At 38.5% G+C, this 20,547-nt stretch overlaps 2 protein-coding genes across 2 annotated transcripts in view; one reads left to right on the top strand and one right to left on the bottom strand.

Annotated features, from left to right (window-relative positions):
* The window catches only part of LOC311082249 (antigen WC1.1-like), a gene marked incomplete at its 5' end in the record, with an annotated part of 31,487 nt that extends 18,960 nt beyond the window's left edge, over positions 1 to 12,527 (top strand). Inside the window, 12 exons of the mRNA XM_084112981.1 lie at positions 8,407 to 8,709; positions 9,199 to 9,276; positions 9,482 to 9,796; positions 9,900 to 10,094; positions 10,193 to 10,276; positions 10,823 to 10,882; positions 10,999 to 11,055; positions 11,420 to 11,497; positions 11,615 to 11,674; positions 11,805 to 11,867; positions 12,071 to 12,133; positions 12,257 to 12,527. Coding sequence (XP_083969107.1) covers positions 8,407 to 8,709; positions 9,199 to 9,276; positions 9,482 to 9,796; positions 9,900 to 10,094; positions 10,193 to 10,276; positions 10,823 to 10,882; positions 10,999 to 11,055; positions 11,420 to 11,497; positions 11,615 to 11,674; positions 11,805 to 11,867; positions 12,071 to 12,133; positions 12,257 to 12,306 — 1,406 coding nt within the window. The 3' untranslated portion in view covers positions 12,307 to 12,527. The remainder of the gene's footprint in view (positions 1 to 8,406; positions 8,710 to 9,198; positions 9,277 to 9,481; positions 9,797 to 9,899; positions 10,095 to 10,192; positions 10,277 to 10,822; positions 10,883 to 10,998; positions 11,056 to 11,419; positions 11,498 to 11,614; positions 11,675 to 11,804; positions 11,868 to 12,070; positions 12,134 to 12,256) is intronic.
* A 321-nt stretch (positions 12,528 to 12,848) lies between these two features.
* Positions 12,849 to 14,122, bottom strand: LOC311082250 (thyroid transcription factor 1-associated protein 26 homolog; the record flags this gene model as incomplete). The annotated part of the gene is made up of 3 exons (XM_084112982.1): positions 12,849 to 13,158; positions 13,428 to 13,533; positions 13,755 to 14,122. Coding segments are annotated over 3 exons (639 nt in total), but the record flags the coding sequence as incomplete, so codon positions are not given.
* Between the last annotated feature and the right edge of the window lie 6,425 nt (positions 14,123 to 20,547).

Consider the following 20,547-nt stretch of genomic DNA (forward strand, 5'->3'; position numbering starts at 1 on the left):
TGTTTATTCTGTTGACAGTGAATATAGAACAGCGGTGATCAGTTTCAGGAATCACCCTCGTGCATTCGCGGCCATTCTCACTCTCGACTGGCGCGAGTCTAAATGACTCTTTTACATAAACTACATAAACAGTAATTGATAACACATTTGAAACTGGTCTGTACCTGTTGACAGTGAATATAGAACAGCGGTGATCAGTTTCAGGAATCACCCTCGTGCATTCTATTGGAAGTGAACATTAAACTTGATATTACAATACATACAACAGTGACACAAACCCAAATCATACAACATACTTCTAAACACACGTATAACTCAGTATTAGCCCTTAAAATGGTTATATAATTACTAAAATATATTTAACACACGGAGCACTCACTCACCGCGGCCATTCTCACTCTCGACTGGCGCGAGTCTAAATGACTCTACCGGAACCAGTTCATAATTCTACCAGATCTGGGCGGAGAGTGCAATTAAAGGGGCCATACATGAAAATAACTGTAGCAAGTGGAAACACATATTTGACCTGTTACACTCCCCCCTGCTGAATTCCACTTGCTTCTACAGAGAATAGCACCAAAATAATGACCAAAATTACATCAGGTACAGAACCTCAAGAACCATATACATTAATAAGAGAGAGAAGAGAAAAAAAAAAAAAAAAAAAAAAACATAGAAAGTGTTCAAAATTTCATGAAATTGTCAGTTCAATTCAGTGTAAACACTATTCCCCACAGGAATTCAAGTGGAAAGAGGGGTGGCCAATCCCCTAGACACTCTTAGATAAACATGCCCGTTACATGTTAGCTAAACAATGACAATTCCTACATTTGGACACACAAGTTGCTCAGCAGCGAGACGTCACTCCAGTCTCAAATTAATAGATCACAATCTCTTAAAATAACCAAAATACATCAATATAAACATCACAGTAACATTTGCATTAACTAATACCGCAAAATGTATACCAGAAAGAAGAGAAAAAAAAGAAAAAGATGAGTTAACATACAAAACTCAAGCAACATACTCATGTTTACCCCAGAACTTTTTGCTGGTTCATTATCTCAATGAATCTCGTCACTGGTTTAAACAATCTACCAGCCCTGGATCTCACACGACTTAGTGAACTTCCAGCAGGGAAGTTATGAACACTGATATTTGACACTGAATTGTTTTCCTCAAAACAACCACCAATAGGCGTTGAAACACTCAAAGAAACAGAAGCAGATTTATCAACTTGCTCTGCAGAGGATTCATGTACATTCCTGTCCATACTCTCAACATCCTCATTACCCTCTGGTCCCAGCTGGGTAGTGTTAGAGCTGTCAATCACATTATGGTCTAATTCATTAGCCTGAGTGGCATCCACAGCCTGTGTTGGTTCAAAAACATCTGTAGCTTCCTCCACATTATCCAAGTCTGCATCATCAGAAGGTAGCTGTGATACCCACTCTCGTGTTCTGTAATTGGTAGCATCCTCAGACACATCAGCAACCACAGAATCGACACTCTCTGAGCCACTCAGGTGGCTTTCGGATGGCTCACCTTCCAAGTCATCATCAGGAAGTGGAAGAAAGTTAACTGGCATTAGAAGGTTACGATGTACAGTCTTCACAACACCAGTACCACTGTGCTGAATCCTGTAGGTATGACTGTCTGCATTAAGACCAACAACAGTGTACACAGTAGTCTCCCAAAGGTCAGCAAGCTTCCGCTTTCCACGTGCTCCCTTGTTGGCAAGCAAAACTCTATCACCAACATCAATTGGTCCCCCCTTGACTCTCCTATTGTACAAGTCAGCATGTCTCTTAAGCTGTTTCCTGGCAGATGCCTGTGCAACACACATTGCCTCCTTCATATCTCTCCGAAGAGCCTGGACGTAATTGTCATAGTTTACAACATCAGGATCGTCTAGAACAGTTCCAAACACCAGGTCAATGGGCAGGCGTGGAATCCTCCCAAACATCAACAGGAAAGGAGCATACCCCGTGGTTTCGTGGATGGTGCAATTATACGCAAAAGTCAGAGATTTTAGTACTTGCGGCCATTTATGCTTGGTCTTCGCAGGCAGAGCACGTATCATATTGCCCAGCGTCCTGTTCATCCTCTCGCAAGCTCCATTCCCCATTGGGTGATATGGAGTTGTCCTCGATTTTTGGACTCCAGCGATATTCAACAACTCAGCGATCAAAGCACTCTCAAAGTTGGCTCCTCTATCAGAGTGGACACGGCCTGGGAAGCCATAAACACAGAAGTAGTTATGCCACAGTTGATGCGCCACTGCTTTTGCAGACTGATTTGGACACAAGAAGGCATTAGCCATCTTTGTGAAGTGATCTGTAACAACAAGAACATCCAGGGACCGGTTGGCAGAGTCCTCCGCTGACCAAAAGTCTATGCAGACGAGTTCAAGGGGCTCTGTTGTAATGATGTTCTCCAACGGTGCACGACCCTCCGGTTCTGGTGTCTTGCTGATCACACATCGACGACAGCACTTCACATACTCCTTCACATCCTTCTCTAGGCCAAGCCAAAAGAACCTTTGCCGAGCAAGATACAGAGTCCGCTGCTGACCTTGGTGTCCTGCTTGATCGTGAATGCCTTTCAACACCATGGTTTTCACTGCTTCAGGCACGACATACAGGTAAGTTTTTTTCTTGGTGAAACTATTCTTTGAAACCCTATGCAACACACCATTCTTCATCAGCAGGTTTCCCCAGTGTTTCATAAACCTCAAGACAGCCTTCGGCTCGTTCATTCGTTCCCTCCTATTTGGCCTCCGTCCTCTCTCAACAAAGCAAATCACCCTTTTTACAACATTATCATCCTGTTGTATCTTCATTAGATAATCATGGGACAGCACATCAATGTCCGGCGATTCTGATGGCATTATCGCTTGTGGAAGGTGAGGCAGCAACAAGGCATGTGACTTGGAGTTATCATTATGCCTGCATGAGTGCAGAACAGCTTCCACTTCCTGCTTTGACATTGTTCCAGGTAAGGAAACTTTAGCTGTATGACAGGCAATGGCCACTCCTTCAGTATCGGAGGAACTGTCAAGGGGGTGAGTAGACCAACGGAAGACATCTTGGACACAGCCTGTGCGCACAGCTGCAGCTTCTGCCAGCAATTTATCATAAGGGACTCTTGTCAGACGATGGAGTACACTAGGGTGCACAAAGGGCTCTCGACTCAGGGCGTCAGCAACTACGTTTTTTGGACCAGGAATGTACTTAATATCAAACTGGTATGGTGCTAGTTTAGCAACCCATCTGTGTTCACAAGCATCCAATTTTGCTTTGGACAGAATGTACGTTAAAGGGTTGTTGTCTGTCCAGACAGTAAATTTCTGACCCCTGAGCCAGTGATGGAATTTGTCACAAATCGCCCATTTCATGGCATAAAATTCCAACCTATGTGCAGGATATCTCGACTGAGCATAGGTAAGCGACTTGCTCGCAAAAGCAATCGGCCTGGCTGTCGTCCCATTGCTAGGAACCTGTGACAATACGGCACCAAGCCCATTACTAGAAGCATCTACTGAGAGTAGGAAGGTTTCATTGAAATTTGGATGAGCCAATAAGACTTGATCAAGCAAAGCCTGCCTTAATTTGTGAAACGCTCGACTGCATTCCTCAGTCCAATCCGAAGCAGACAGCTCTCTTTGACACATTCGACGCTTCCATTTTCCACGAGGAACCTTTCTTCCAGCTGTAAGACTGAACAATGGTTTAGCAATGGCTGAACAGTCTTCAATAAACTGCTGGTAAAACACTACCATACCCAGAAAAGACCGTATTTTCTGCTGGCAGGGGACATTGGTACCCTCAACCATGAGATCATCCTCAGTGACAGAAGCAATGGCTGTGACTTTTTCTGGATCGGTAGCAATACCATCCGCACTGATGATGTGACCCAAAAATTTGACCGAACTCCGCAAGAGGTGACATTTCTTCGGAGCAAGCTTAAGATTGTGAGTCTTGAGACGCTTAAACACCATTTCCAAGCGCTCCAGCGCCAGCTCTTCGGTGGGTGCAAATACCAGGACGTCATCCAGATAACACAATAGACTGTTGAAATTCTGATCCCCGAATATAGTCAACATCATCCGCATGAAAGTGGCCGGACTATTACACAGTCCCTGCGGTAAACGATTATATTCGTATAACCCAAAAGGTGATGTAAATGCTGTGTATTTCCGGTCATCTTCATGAACTTCTACATTATAATAGCCAGATGTGAGGTCCATGGTTGAAAAATAGGCATTTCCTCCCAAAGCGGCAAGAGCATCTGCTTGATGGGGAAGGGGATGCGCGTCTTTGATTGTTCGAGCATTAATCCAACGAAAGTCTGTGCATATTCTCAAATCTCCTGACTTTTTCCAGACTAGAACAAGAGGTGATGCAAATTCGCTACTAGATTTTCGTATGATCTCCCGTTCTTCCATCTCATTCAAAGCTTGCCGAAGTTTATCATATTGATTCGGAGCAAGGCGTCGATACGGCAACCGAAAGGGCTTGTCGTCACTCAGGCGGATACGATGAACAAAGCCTGTTGCTTTTCCACAGTCCAACTTGTGTCTGGAAAAGATAGAATGATACTGAGAGACAAGCTGCACCAGCTTTGTTTTGCAGTCTGCAGACACTTCACACGACTCCACATCCAAGTCAGCTAAGCCCAAGTCGTGTAAGACTGCCGTGTCATCAGCAGAACAGGAGTTGTTACGTCCCAATCTGACTGGTAAACTTAGAGCATCGGTTACACTCATCTCATCCTGTCTGTCAGTTAAAACATCAGCTGTTCTCTGAACTTTTTGCTCTAAATCAAATGAGGAACCATCAGAAGACTCAGAACAGTCAAAATCCTGCAAAGCCATGCAAGGAAAAGCATCAGCAAGTGTAGAATTCCTTTTCAAAGTCACTGCTCGCTCTGAAGGGTTTATCACTTTAAGCGGAACCCATCCATCTTCACGCATCAACGCTACGGTTTTCCCGACCAGCACTGTCCTTGGCCTTGATTTAACTCTACTGGGCTCCAAAATGACAGCACTGCCAGCTGAGATGTCATGAGTGCTTTGTAGTTTGGCCCAAACTAAGTTTTCAGTCATGGGTTCAAGTGACACTGCCTTTTTGATCTTTACCGTTCCCACTAGGTCAGGGACAGGACCATTTCTCCACTTCTCCACATTGGCTAGTAGATCAAGTAACTTGCTTTGCTCATTGATATCACACTCACGTTCAGACGCACTTATTAATAACTCTGAAGAACCTCTCAGCTGAAGAATCAAATGTTTCAAGAGATTACTGCCTAGGATAAGATCATCACCCTGGCCTTTGACTACCAAAGTTGGAACAGTGACATGACAGCCGTAAACATTCATATCCAGCTCGCACACTCCTAAAGGGTTAGTTCTGGTGCCTCCACATCCAACCAAAACAACATCTGTCGGGGCAAGTGAAAGGTTCGACAACACACCAGTACTCAGCAATTGAGGTAAGATCTTGGAGCTCATGGTGCAAGCCATTGATCCAGTGTCAAGCATTGCTTTTGCCTCTACCTTTCCACCAATAATCACTGAAGTGTAGAAGAGATCATCATATGGCTGAAGTTTCTGAGTATTTTGAAAGACAACTGTACATTGAGAACTATACTCTTCGCAAACACTTTTATATACAGATTCCTGATCGTAATCCAACAATGATCGGGGGTCATCATTAGGCCTTGCACTCACCCCCTCCACATGCAGGCCTAGTCGTTTCCCGTATGTGGAACAGCATCTGTCTCAGGCATCACACTAGCAGTGAAGGCTTTGGCTTTAGGACACTCTGCACGTGCATGACCTGATTTGTAACAAAGAAAACACAGATGATTTGCTCTGCAGTGAAAATGGGTGGTGTGGCCAACATCTCCGCACACCTCACATGGTAGAGTAGGCCTCACTCTGTTTCTCTGTGACTTAAACGCATACCGCTCTGTGCCAGCCTGACGACTTGATTGCCCATGCTCCAAGACACGTTCCAACATTGCTAAAATTCGCTCCATTGGTTCAACAGGTTCTGTAGGCTGAGTTTGACATAAAACAGCCTCAGGTTTAGCAGCTTTGCTAACCTTTGTTTCAGGAGGCTGGACAGCAACTTCCTGTTTCAAAAGAGAAATGGCCGGGGGCGCTCTAGAAACAGAGCCACATCGTCTCTCTCTTCCATACTCCTCCAAACGTGCATGAACATCAGCCGCCGTCCATTGTTCCAAAGGTCTGCATTTGAATATAAGGGAAAGCTCAGGGTCAGGACAATGTCTGATAAACATTACTGTGAGCTCATTGGATAGATTGTCAATCTTCTTGTCCTGTCTCTTTAAACAGTCCTCAGCCATATCCATGGCCCTATTCAGCCTCAGCCAATAGTCAAAGGGATCCTCACCAGCGTGTGGAAGTGTGCCATAAAAATCAGCTAATGGCATGCTAGAAAAAGCTGTGTCACTGAAATGTTGTTTCAACAAATCAAAAATAGGACTCGGGCCTTTGCACAAATCAATGGAAGGGTTACTACGCAAGCCCACCCTCACAACTTCACGAGCCCGCCCCAAAAGCCTACTTAGGACTTCATCAGCTTGTTCTTCGATTGGCGTCCCTATCTTGCGCAAATATGACAGCACTATGGCTTCCCACTCATGTATAGTGTACGGCTCAGCCCGATCACCCCTAAAACAAACAGGTTCCTTGATTTCAGATTTTAGAACTCTGCTCAAAACAGATGAGTCTGCACTACTTGAACTGCAGACTTTAGACTCTAAACAGGAAGCAATGCTCTCCCCAATAGAGCGTCCCATTCGCTCTACCATCCCCACTATTAATTCCATCGACTCATCCCCTCTCAAGCTGGGTTGTTTCAGTCCACCTTCACTGAACTGGGGGGGTGGAGGACTTGAATTGACATTTACATCTTGCACAGCCTCTAAGGCAGACATTGGAGTAGATGTAACAGGAGTATAATCAAGTCTGCCTCTCCCAACTGATGGCATAGGAGTAAACATGAATAGACCTCTACCCCTTCCAAAACTGTTGTCTGAATCCATATCCTATATTGACATTAGCACTGATGAACAACAACAAAAAAACAACAACTATATATTACTCAAACAAAAGGAAAATAAAATAATAATAATTCTACCCTTTTTTTAACATATGTAATTGTGTTGTTTCAAAACTTCAGAAAAGCACTTTCATAAAAAGAGAGAAAAAAATAAAATAATAATAATAATAATAATTCAGAGTCCGAAGTTCAGTCAAAATGAATGTGCTAATATTCAGAGTTCAAAGTTCAGTCAAAATGAATTTGCTGATGTTCAGAGTTCAGTCAAAATGAATGTGCTTATTTTCAGAGCTCAAAGTTCAGTCAAAATGAATTTGCTGATGTTCAGTCTCCCCAATAGTACTTTTCAATAAACCAGTCAAAAAAAATAAAAAAATAATAATAATTACGTTAAAAAAAAATATATCCTTCAAAGGTTAATCTTCAACGGCTATTATTGTCAAATAAGCAAATGTTGCCTTCAAATGGATACCACAATACCAGAACTTTGTTCCTCTAAGCAGTGAAACGTGTTCCTTCACTCCACCTTGTGGACAAAAACGGTATTGCAGCAAACAGCTCCGGCGCGAAAACTCTCGTCACCCACGGCACGAACTCCTCCGGAAATCTCCGATCAGTCGATTCACCACGCTGCTTCCAGAGTCACGGTCACGGCACCATTGTAACAGTGTTGTCTCTGCGTTGTGTTGTGTTGAAATCAGATGGACACCAAATCGCACTTTAAGATGTTTATTCTGTTGACAGTGAATATAGAACAGCGGTGATCAGTTTCAGGAATCACCCTCGTGCATTCGCGGCCATTCTCACTCTCGACTGGCGCGAGTCTAAATGACTCTTTTACATAAACTACATAAACAGTAATTGATAACACATTTGAAACTGGTCTGTACCTGTTGACAGTGAATATAGAACAGCGGTGATCAGTTTCAGGAATCACCCTCGTGCATTCTATTGGAAGTGAACATTAAACTTGATATTACAATACATACAACAGTGACACAAACCCAAATCATACAACATACTTCTAAACACACGTATAACTCAGTATTAGCCCTTAAAATGGTTATATAATTACTAAAATATATTTAACACACGGAGCACTCACTCACCGCGGCCATTCTCACTCTCGACTGGCGCGAGTCTAAATGACTCTACCGGAACCAGTTCATAATTCTACCAGATCTGGGCGGAGAGTGCAATTAAAGGGGCCATACATGAAAATAACTGTAGCAAGTGGAAACACATATTTGACCTGTTACACTAGGTTTAGCACAACCTAAATTCCTATTTTTAATGCACATCCTTTTCCATCTAGAATTTAAAGAGATCAGGTTAACTGAGGGCTGTGAAGGGAATGTGGAGGTTTTCTACAATGGATCCTGGGGTAATGTGTGTTGGAACCAGATGGAAGCAGACACAGTGAGTCTGATCTGTCAAGAGCTGAACTGTGGAAGATCTGGTGTTGTGTCTGATTCTACACCAAGACTGGAATCAGCTCGTAACTGGCTGGATAAAGTGAAATGTCGACCACATGATTCAAATCTGTGGCAGTGTCCATCTTCACCCTGGGGACAGAATGACTGTAATAATAATGAAGTGGCCAAAATCACCTGCTCAAGTGAGATTATGTTTAAATAATGTAAGATGGTCTCAGTAGTTATGTTTCTTTAAAGACAATTGTTTGTATACAATGTGGTGAATAAACTGTTTCTGAAAGAATTTGATGGACAGAGCCTAAAATGATTTATGAGGTTTAAAGGGACAGTTCGCCCAGAAATGAAAATTCTGTCATCATTTACTCACCCTCAAGTTGTTTCAAACCTGTATGAATTTCGAATATAGTATTTTTTTTTTCCCTACTATGGAAGTCAATGGGGTCCATCAACTGTTTGGTTACCGACATTTTTCAAAATATCTTCTTTTGTGTTCAGCAGAAAAAAGAAATTCATACAGGTTTGAACCAACTTGAGGGTGAGTAAATGATGACAGAATTTTCATTTTTGGGCGAACTATCCCTTTAAATTTTGTTTTCACATTGATATGTTTCACTGAGAGAAGTTATGAGTTTTGTGTCCTAATGTTCAGTTCTCTTAATATTTAATCTCAGAGGAGGAGAATCCTGAGTCTCCTCTCAGTCGTCTTACATGTTCTACCTCTCCATCTCCTCACCAGAGACAGTGTTCAAGTAAGATTTTTAATTTAAATTTCCATTATAAATGTGTTTTTTTATTTGCAAATTATACAAGAATTTATTTGCATTTAAAAATCATAATCAAATTCATAAATGCAATCCACTAATCATACATTTAAAGCCGTCTTAGTTAAGTTTCTGTGTTTTGTTGTGAATGGTGTCCTGAAGCTGGTCAGTGATGTTTCTGTGTGTGATTTAGATCATGTTCCTCTCAGACTGAGTGGAGGTTTGGGCCGGTGCTCTGGGAGGCTGGAGGTGTATCATAACGCTGTGTGGGGTTCAGTCTGTGCTGATCTGTGGGACATCAGCGATGCTCAGGTGGTCTGCAGGCAGCTGGGTTGTGGAGCAGCACTGAGGGCTGATGGGAATTCAACCTTTGGTGCTGGTGAAGGTGTTGTGTGGCTGAACAGAGTCGAGTGCAGAGGGAATGAGATTCACCTGTGGGACTGTCCTCTCTCCCTGAAGAACCACACTGACTGCTCCCACAAAGAGCACGCTGGACTCACCTGTGCAGGTCAGAGCAAAACACTGAGCAATTGTAGTAATTTTCACATCATTTTACTGCTACTAACTGTGTATTTGCATGATTTTGAATCTGTCTGTGTCTGATTTGACAGATTTGTCAGTGTCCACTACTCCTGCCACAACAACATCAGCTTCTCCTCCAGTTTCTCAGACAGTGCGCTCAACATCAGTCACTCCTCCACAAACTCCTCCAGTGTCTCTCTCTGTGCTTGTACTGGGAGTTTTGCTCTTACTGCTCTTAGTGCCACTGCTTATACTGATTCAGCAGAACAGAGTGATGAGGAGAGGTAGGAGAGATCCAGAGACTGTCATATTGTGTGTTATTCAGTGTGTGATCAGTCATGTGTTGTGAACTGACAGCAGGTTTGTCTGTCTACACTCACAGCTCTCTCTAAGAGGAGACACAGGACGACGACTGAGGCCGTTTATGAGGAGATTCATCACAGACACAATCACTTCACTCAGAGAGGTGAGACCGTGAATCTTATTTAATATGATTAATTAATAAGAGAGTCTGTCAGACACTTAATGTTCATCTATTATTAGTCCTGTTAAACCTCCGGCTTTAAACCACAGAATTCCTCACAGAAAACCACAGAGCTGCAGGTGCATGTTTATGTGCGTGTGTGTGTGTGTGTGTGTGTGTGTGTGTGTGTCAGTGAGTGTCTCTTCCTGTGTGTATTTTGAGGGTAATAAGGAGGGGTTCATATGTTTGTAAGTCTAGGTGCAGGTGTGTGTTGTGTGAGTGTGTGTATTTGTGTTCATGTGTGTGTTTGTCTCTTCCTGTGTGTATTTCTGGAAGGCAGTGAGGAATGGGTTCATGTGAGGATACATGTGTGTTTGCTAATAGGCCTAAAACTTAATATTTCTGCCTATAATGCTTTTAAAATGTAAGTAATTACTATTTGTGTTGTGTTGTAAGTAACACAATGCTTCATGATCCAAAGGAGAAATGAGGATTCAGTCTGTATGGAATGATGAATATGTTTCTGACTGTTCTGCTGTCCTTTAACAGGGAGTCTCGTCTCTGAAGAACTGCATTCTGGGTATGAAGATGCTGATGAGTTTCTCTCAGGTTAGAGAGCTGAAGTAGATCCAAATCAATAATTTGAGCTACAAATGTAAAAAAAATATTTACACATTTTATCACTAATTCAACTGTTCACAACAGTAAAACTTTTATCTTATTAGAAAATGAGTTCAAGACTGCATATTATGATGATGTCACCAATGGCAGTGTCCTGAAAGGTCAGTGATCCTGCTGTGTCCCAATCAGAGACTGTGTCCTCCGGAGGTCGCGTCTGAAGACTGCATACGTCACTGAGGCGGTCTCATTTAAGAAAAATATCTGTTAGATTGCAAAGTAAGAAAGAAATTTCAGTATTTTACACCTCATGAGGAATAACAGTCAATTTTTATTACGGTTACTTCTCTTAAATAAGACATTCTTGATGAGGTATACAGCCTTCAAATGTGACGACCGGAGGACGCAGCCGACGAATTGGGACACAGCTAACATTCATTACCCAAAACCTGCAACAGTATATTTTACATTTATTTTGTTTCCCAAAATATATTAAAAAATGCCCAAATTATACATGTTTTGATGCAGAAGAGATGATGAAGGAAATCACACCGGGATACTATGATGATGTCATCACTGATGGACTGAAACCAGATCGTGAGACAGGTGTCGTTCGGTTATTCAATAATAGGAAGAAATATTTAAAATATATTCAAATCTGTATATATGTATATATAGAAATATACTGTATACATTATATATTGTCTCATATTAAATTTACAGAATACACACCTGAGAGCTATGATGATGTAATGACAAGTGGACAGAACTCTATCAAAAATGGTGTTTACTTTTTATTGTTATTGGTGTATTTACCATAATCCTTTTATAGTGATTTATGATATTATGTATTAATCCCATTACATTGTAAGATATAATGCAATGTTTGTTCTGTCTATATGTTCATGTGTAGTGGACACACCAGAGCATTATGATGATGTCATCATTAATGAACAGATCTTTCGAGAAGTAACGGGTGAGTCGCACAGAACTGCATTTCATGATCACCTTCACCCACTAATATTGAACATTTCTACCATTAATGAATCATCACGACTTTATCAGGAGTAAATTAATAATCTCAGACAGTCATGAGGTGAAAGAGATCAATAACATCATTAATGACACAAGCTGATTTACAAATTACAATGTGAGGTTTTTATTTCACATGTGAATCAGAGGGAGATCAGGAGGAGTATGATGATGTGAAGAACAGCAGTGAAGATGAGAGGAACCTGTTGGGTAGGTTATTGTAACATTTCTATAGCATATTTCATTTTTATTTGTTATGTTTCTCATTTAAACTACATCTTGGTGTAAATATTACAATGAAAATTATCAGTTTGTTTTTGTTTTTATAATCAGATTATGATGATGTGGAGGAGGAGTCAAATAAAGAGGGAGGAGCCATATGACTCACTGACCACACCCACTGCCTCTTCATCAAATTACTACAGTTCCTGGAGATATGGGGGTTTCTTAAACTGCTGTTAAAGATTCATGTTTTTGTTATCTGAAATATTTTTCTATAACAGGTTACATGCATTGCAACAAATTTTGTAGTATTTGTATTTTTATATTTTGCCTATTATTTTTTATTTTGATATCAATATTTTGCCTAATAAACAATTTGCCTAAGATACCATTTATTCATTACGTTTGTCACAAATTATATATATATATATATATATATATACACACACATACTGTATATATATATTTAATAGGAAATAAGAAAATGATGCAAAACACTATAAACATTTAAAGATGTTGAAAAAACTGTTAGGCAGTTTATCAATCTAAATATAATGATAAAATGGATTTACCACTTAATAGATTATTATTAGGAATCACATTTTTCCATAAATTTACTGCCATAGTATTTAGTAATAGTATTTATTGTGCTGCCGTCAGCTTGAATGAACTTAAGTAGAGTATAATTTAACCTTTTATTTAAAAAAAAAATGATTACTGTAAAGACACAATTATACACATTATGTAAAAAAGAAACTCACCCAAACTGCACATTTTATTGTGTGATGGTGCATTTTTACTTTAAAATGCTTTAAACAGCTTGAAACAGTTTTTAAGTCTGATGCGAGTTATTTGCGCTGCGCTTGAATCTTTTGCAGCAATAGCTCCATCTGCAGGTTGAGGTTGGGCTGACCCTTCTTGGTTTTTCTCTTCAACAGCTGATATGTTGCTATTTTCTTTTCCTTGTATTTCTTCAGAGCCTCCTCACGCTGAGATTTGTCTTTCAAGAATTCCTACAGAGACACACGTAATAAAACAAACGTAATAATACATGTGTCAATCATTTTCCAAAGAATGTAAGGATGGTGAAAATGTGTATATGTGCATGACATAATGGATCTATCTTAATAACATCAAATAGGAAATTCATTAGGAAGTGAAAAACTGTACAACAATTCCATCATACTGTAGACCTTAAAAGGACTGCATTTGTAGACTCTAGCACTGAGTATACATTTGTTAGATGTAATAATGTTATATTGGCCAGTTTCTATTGCCTCACCTCTCTTTTTTTTGCATGTTCCTCCTTTATTCTCTCATATTCTTGCTTTGTCTTTTGATACGAAGACATTTTATGCTTCCTTTGGATGAACGGGGCCTTGTGGGAGCTGACGACACAAATCAGGAATGTGGCTTTGCTGATGCAAATGGACTATTAGAATATAATACACACACACACACACACACACACACACACACATATATATATATATATGTGTGTATGTATATACAATACACACACACACACACATACATACACACATATACATATATATATATATATATATATATATATATATATATATATACACACTATCTGTTACTGTACCTGTCAGACTGTGCTGGTTTATTAGATGAATCAGGATCAGGGTCAGTCGTTGTGTTTAAGACGTGTTTCTCAGGAGAATCTAAAGAATCCGACCCCATGTTTAGTTCATCATCTGACTCTGTCTCTTTATCCAGTGCTCTTCCTTCACATCTTTTCTTCTTTTTCTCCTGTTCTTCTTCATCTAGTCGTTCTTTTTCAGCCAGGTACAGATGTCTCAGATGCTCGGGATATTTCTCCTCTAACTGAACTTTTGATGATTGATTTTTCTTCCTCTCCTTTCGAAGAAGTTTGTTGTATTCATGCCTTACTTTCTCCTTCCTTTTGAAGGCAAACCCCTGACCTGATGAAGCATGAGACAGAGATGAGATTCAAACAGAAAACATTCAAATTTGAGTCCTTTATTATGGATTACGGATCTATTACGCTATTCAAATATACATTATTGCAATTTATTCAAAATTAAAAACATTTTCTTTAGAAAATGGTATAAATAATTTACATCATTAATGCAAAGATTACATATCAAAGAACTAGGCACGTGAATAGTACACTAGATTTTTAAAAGATGTAACATAATATCAAATTTTTATTGAAAATGTGTTTAATTAATGAGTGTTTTCTTCAAGGGCGATTTCACTGTTTTATATGATTTGACTGTAACTAACCACAAACATGGATATAATAAAATGATGCATGGAAAAGAAACTTTCGACAGTCTCAGTGAGTTTAATTCATACATTTATAGTTCGAGTGTTGTAGTTTTATGATGCAAGTTTAGCACTGCTGCAGTTCATTTTACAGTTTCCCCTGCATTATGTTGACTATTAGGGACAAGAAAATTGATTATTTGTCAAATTCGGATGACGTTTTAGTAATTTATGACAGTATGAGTGAGTTTAATTTGTAGATTGATCGATCGTTAATCTAGTAAATTATTTAATCCACTGAACACTGCTGTGTGGTAATATAAAAACACTCCCAACAGCATACTGTTTCTTTTGAGCCTAATTCCTAGTCAAATTAAAATGATATAGTTGTATAATATCACTTGTAATGGTGTTTTGTATAAATGTGGCCAGACGAGCAATCTAAACGCCTCATTCGCGCCGCGGGACCTCTAGACGCGCATAAACGCGTCTTTGCATTGACTTAACATTGAAATCACTCGCGCCAGACGCTCTATTCGCGTTTGGTGTGAACGCACCATAACAATAACATTAGAGCGACAGCACTACCAACGCCCACAAGCGACTAGCGACAAAATCTGACAAGTTAAAACAATATGACCTTTTCAGCTCATCATGAACCTGAACATGGGAGGCCCCTGAATTTGGGAGGCCCCTGGGCTTCAGCCCAGGTAAGCCCGTGCATTAATGCGGCCTTGGTCCTGACGTCTGTTCTGGTCGAGTTGACCGTCAGTACTTCAGTAAATGGGGCTCAGTGTGTGATGCATGCTGGGATATGAGAGCTTCAGAGGATACTCTAAAGCCTTTCCAACAGATTGTGGAAGCAAAATAAAGTTCCAAAATCAAAATTTTACAAATATCTTCAGTTGCGACTTTTAAAAAAAACTAAAGATAAGACAAAGGAAAGTTAAGAATGGACATAACAAAAATTAAATACCTTTTACTGAATTCAATTTGCTTAAAGGGATCAATATTAAGGACATATGACATCTTGTCTAGCAATTGCCTCTGCCTTGCCAGGACTGAAGGGTGTCTGCGGAGAGCAGAAGGACATTGGTCAAACCATTGAAGAGAATGACTGGGATGTTGTACGTGATAACGTGTAACCTAAATGTACCTCCCTTGGGATCCATGAGCTCAATTTCAAATTCTTTAATAGGAAATATCTTACACAAATGCGTATTAAGAAGATGTTTATCAACGCTACAGGCCTGTGCTTCAAGTGCAATAAAGATAAAGGTACATTCATGCATTGTTTTTGGTCCTGTGACTAAATTTTGTCATACCGGAAGAAAGTACATAGTGTATTGGAAGATTTTCTTAGACTACACTTCATGACCCCAGCTTTGTATTTATTGAATCTTAATGTGAACACTCTGTTTAAAAAAGATGCAATACAGCTATTTGTTGTCCTGGTATACACTAAAAAATGCATTTAGTTACTTTGGTCTGCATCACAGCTCCATCCCTTAAAATGTGGACATCACAGATCGCTACATGGTTAAAAGCTCACCTATGACAAACATCAGAAATCTAAAATTCTGGCTGATATGATCTCCCCTTTGGGAATATATAAAGGAACTCCCTCAACATGCATATCAGACCGCTTTTAATCTCTGCTAATTTCCTTTGATTTCCTATTTAAAGGATGCTCTAAATTAATGGCATTGTTTATCTGTGGTTGTTGTTGTTTTATTATTATTATTTTTAGGTTTTTTACACCCTGAAACATGAAGATAACTGTTATGAGACTGTTAATGTAAGTTTTCTACTGTGGGCAAACAATAAAAATAAAATAAAAATACCACATAGACACATAAACAACAATAAAAGACAATAAAAAACAACGATTTTCACATGACTTTAAAAAAAAGGATGAGTCCAAATTATTATAGGTATTTTATGAGATCAATGAATAAGTCTACATACCTTATTATCAGAGTTGTTTAGATTTTGAAAATGCACATTAGCTTTTCTTCTATGAATGGTTAAATTTACAACAGCATAAAAATGTGATCAGAGTTTCACAAACCAAAAACGCAGACAGACTGAATGAAAATGTAAATCCACTCTCTGTCAGAAGGTGCTGCTTATGGAACAGAAGAAATATAATATTGGTTTTCCCGGTAACCAAAGCAGAGCTGAGCTTATAAACAATACGCGTTACACGGAGCGAAAATGAAAAGAAAATGGCCTTTTCTCGAGGCAGTCAGTTTCCTTCAGAGATACATTCATAGAATTAATTTATATAATTTCCCTCAGCACTCTTGTAAATTGTAAAATTTCTCACTTCATTCTGCAATTTTTTTTTTTAAACGAAACGAAACCTATACGCTGCTGTGTCTGTCTGAGACTGTTGCTTAATACTGGACAGTATTTAATGTGAGTTTTTCAAATTCCGGCAATAAAACACGGTTTTAATGATGATTACAATATTAAAATGTAATTAACAATTAGGCCTACCATTAAAAAAAACATCAAACGAAAGTGAGCTTGGCGACCCCTGTAAACCTTTAAACCTACGGAGCCCCTAAAGGGACGTGGTGGTGGTGGAAAAAATTTTAGGTTGGGAGAATTTTTTTTTTTTTCAAATCTTTTGCGTTCCCCCGAGAAACTTTGCGTCCCCACGCAAAGTTTTGCGTTCCCTCGCAAAGATATTTGCGTTCCCACGCAAAACCTGTTTTGAGCTCGGACAGACACTTCCTGTTTAATGTCCCGCTGGCAGTGTTTCAGAGCTCCGTACGTTAATGGAGCGTTTCATAGTGTTTGAACTTGGACTCAAATATAAAGAAATGCGGTCAGTGCTTAACTCCAGTATTCACATAGGCTATTCGAACTTGAGCTAAAGTTTGTTAAAGCACAAACGACACCTATTTACAATCACAGTAACCTAGACAACGAGCTACAACCCAATTCTCATCAAGACGAGCTTTATAATATTAATTTGTCTCTAACCAGACGAATGAGAGACAAGTCCAAATAAGGGGCCGTCTGTAAAGTGCAAATTCCACAACCCTTCTGCACATTTTATACTATTGAACATATTCAATAGCTTCACTGTGATCACACTGACTGTACTGTCACCAAATTCAGTTCACACATCACTGCTCTCCTGCTGGTTATACTACATAATTTGATTTAAAAAAAAAAGCATACTTTTTTTTATAATTATTTATTATGAAATAAAATCAATAACTTCACCCTTTTTAGAAAATATATTATAAATAACTTCACTGTTATACAGTGATGCCATCAAATTCAGTAAGCAAATATAATGCAAACGCTGCGTACAGTACCAATATAATTTGTGTAAAGAATAGGCCTACTTATTTTTTATGTGCAATTACTTCCCAAACTAAGTGTTGTAGGCCTATAACCAACAGAGCGATGATGTGTGAACTAAATTTGGTGTGTTACAGTGAAGTTATTGAATATTTTTCATAATATAAAATGTGCAAAAGCAGTGTAGTATGACCAGTGGGTCACCATTGATATGTAAACTGAATTGGGTGGCACTACAGTTTGTAACATTGAAGTCAATGACTATTTTTGACTATGAGTTGAGGTGTAGTCGTTTTTGGGTTATATTGCACTTTGCAGACGGTCCCTTTGAGCTTGTCTCTCAGCCGCCTGCTCATAGAGATCCATTTAGCCTATATTATAAAAGCTTGTTTTGATGAGAATTGGGTTGTACTCGTTGTCTAGGTTACTGTGGTTGTAAATAGGTGTCGTTTGTGCTTTAACAACGTTTAGCTCAAGAATAGGGACGTTCGAATAGCCTATGTGAATATTGCCAGCTTCACTGAACTCCTTGAGTTAAACACGTGACCGCATCTTTATATCTGAGTCCAAGTTCAAACACTATGAAACGCTCCATTAACGTACGGAGCTCTGAAACACTGCCAGCGGGACATTAAACAGGAAGTGTCTGTCCGAGCTCAAAACAGGTTTTGCGTGGGAACGCAAAAGATTTAAAAAAAAAAAAATTCTCCCATCCTAAAAAAAATTCCACCACCACGTCCCTTTAGGGGCTCCGTATAAACCTGTATGTGTGTCGATCATTGTTTAGATAAAAAATAAAGGCTAAATTAAATCTGTTCATCATATAAAGCAAAAAAGACTTTCTCAAATCATATGGATTAATTTTATGATTCCTTCTTAACCTTTTTGGATCTTTTAAATGTTGTTTACTTGGACGTTCAATAGAGGGACAAAAACATTGCAAAGATAATTTCACTAAAAATATCTTAATTTGTGTTTCAAAGATGAAATGTCTATAGAACGACAACGACCTGAGGGTTAGATTATGATGACAGAATTGTTTAGGTCTTTTTGTTGTGAATGGTGTCCTGAAGCTGGTCAGTGATGTTGCTGTGTGTGATTTAGATCATGTTCCTCTCAGACTTGATACATTTTGTCTGTTTTGTGAACATGTTTCTGGTTCTGCCGTCCCTCCATAACAGGAAGTGTCCTTTCTGAGGAACTGCATTCTGGGTATGAAGATGCTGATAAGTTTCTGTCAGGTTAGAGGACTGAAATATAATGTATGTATCTGCATTTTATTTTTTATACATGATGTTGCATATATTATTTATTTATTAATTTACTTATCAGAATCTGCGGTAGGAATCACGCCTGATTATTATAATGACGCCACCACCATTAAAAGCCCAACACATCGTGCTATAGTTTTATTTCTATAACTATTAATATTATTTGAAAATGCATGTGTATTGTATGTGATTTCATTAAATATGTTTAATTTTCAAAATCCAACATTTACATACATGGATGCATTTTATTTTGTAATATTTTGTTGCAGATGACATATCAGAAACCTATGATGTCGTCATCATACGACAGTTCTCCAATAATAAAGCAGCTGAGCGTTTAAAATGTACTTTTTTGAATGTAGCCTGATAAAATATTTTTCTTTTCAAATTAGTGTTATATATAATAACTTTAACAATTAATCATTATTACATTATAATTGATATATTATATATAATAGTGTACTTTAAAGCGCAGTGTGAGATTTGTTTATGAAAATAATGATTGACACTTTTGTATCAGAGGGAGTAATAAAGTGAGTGAAGATGTGAGAGACCTGTTTGGTAAGTTATTGTGTCCTGCTTTATCTCTCACTGAATAGGTCCTGTTTAAATTTCATAACTGAATATTCTAATGAATTTAAAACTTTAATGAGCTCAATGTGTTACTTAATAAACATAATACATTAATATTTTCTTGTTTTTTAACAAAAGACTATGATTATTTGGGGGAGGGGCCAAGAAAACAGGGAGGAGCTGTTTAAGTTCACATTGTTTTATATGCAGCTTTAGTTGCTGCATATTATTAAGTTTTAGTTGCAATCCATCAATATTTTATGTTACACTTAGTTTTGAAATGTACCAGATCAATTACATTTAGCTAATTTTCTACATTTATACTGAAAGAGAAAATGCTTTTCTTTCATGTTGTTTCTTATTAACTTCATCTGTGTGGTTTTTCTTTCTATTTGCCATATTCGTTGTAATTCATTTGCTATATTATTTGTAATTCAAAGGAATATTATTGGACAATCTTTCAGAGGCTTGTGAGAAATGATGTACTTTGCTCAATTGGCAAAAAATGATGATGCAACAGGACTGTGATTGAACCTCTTACCAGTTCAGAACATCACTATTAAACAGAACAACCCAGTATTTAACAATTCACTGCACCTTCAACTTATTTAAGATCATATATAGATGAACATGAGGAAAATGGATTATAATTCAGGAATGTGATCAGCTAAGGAAAAAAAGGAAACCTCCCATTTTCTCCCGCATTCAATATGACTATTCAATAACAACTACAACAACAACAATAATAATGATTATTATTCACAATTTATTTTATTATTGTTTGAACTATGAATTCAAACAAATCAGTAAATATATTACTATTGCAATAATACTTCTCTAATGTAAAATAAAAACAAGCATTTAATAAAAATAATTCACCTTAATAATATTATTAATATTATTAATATCAATTATATTGTAAATAATAATAAAATGTTAATGGTAATATTTTAAGTCATCCTGCGGACCCCTATAAGTTTG

This window comes from Abramis brama (genome assembly GCF_963993115.1).
Source record: "Abramis brama genome assembly, chromosome: 4".
Classification (NCBI taxonomy): Eukaryota; Metazoa; Chordata; class Actinopteri; order Cypriniformes; family Leuciscidae; genus Abramis; species Abramis brama.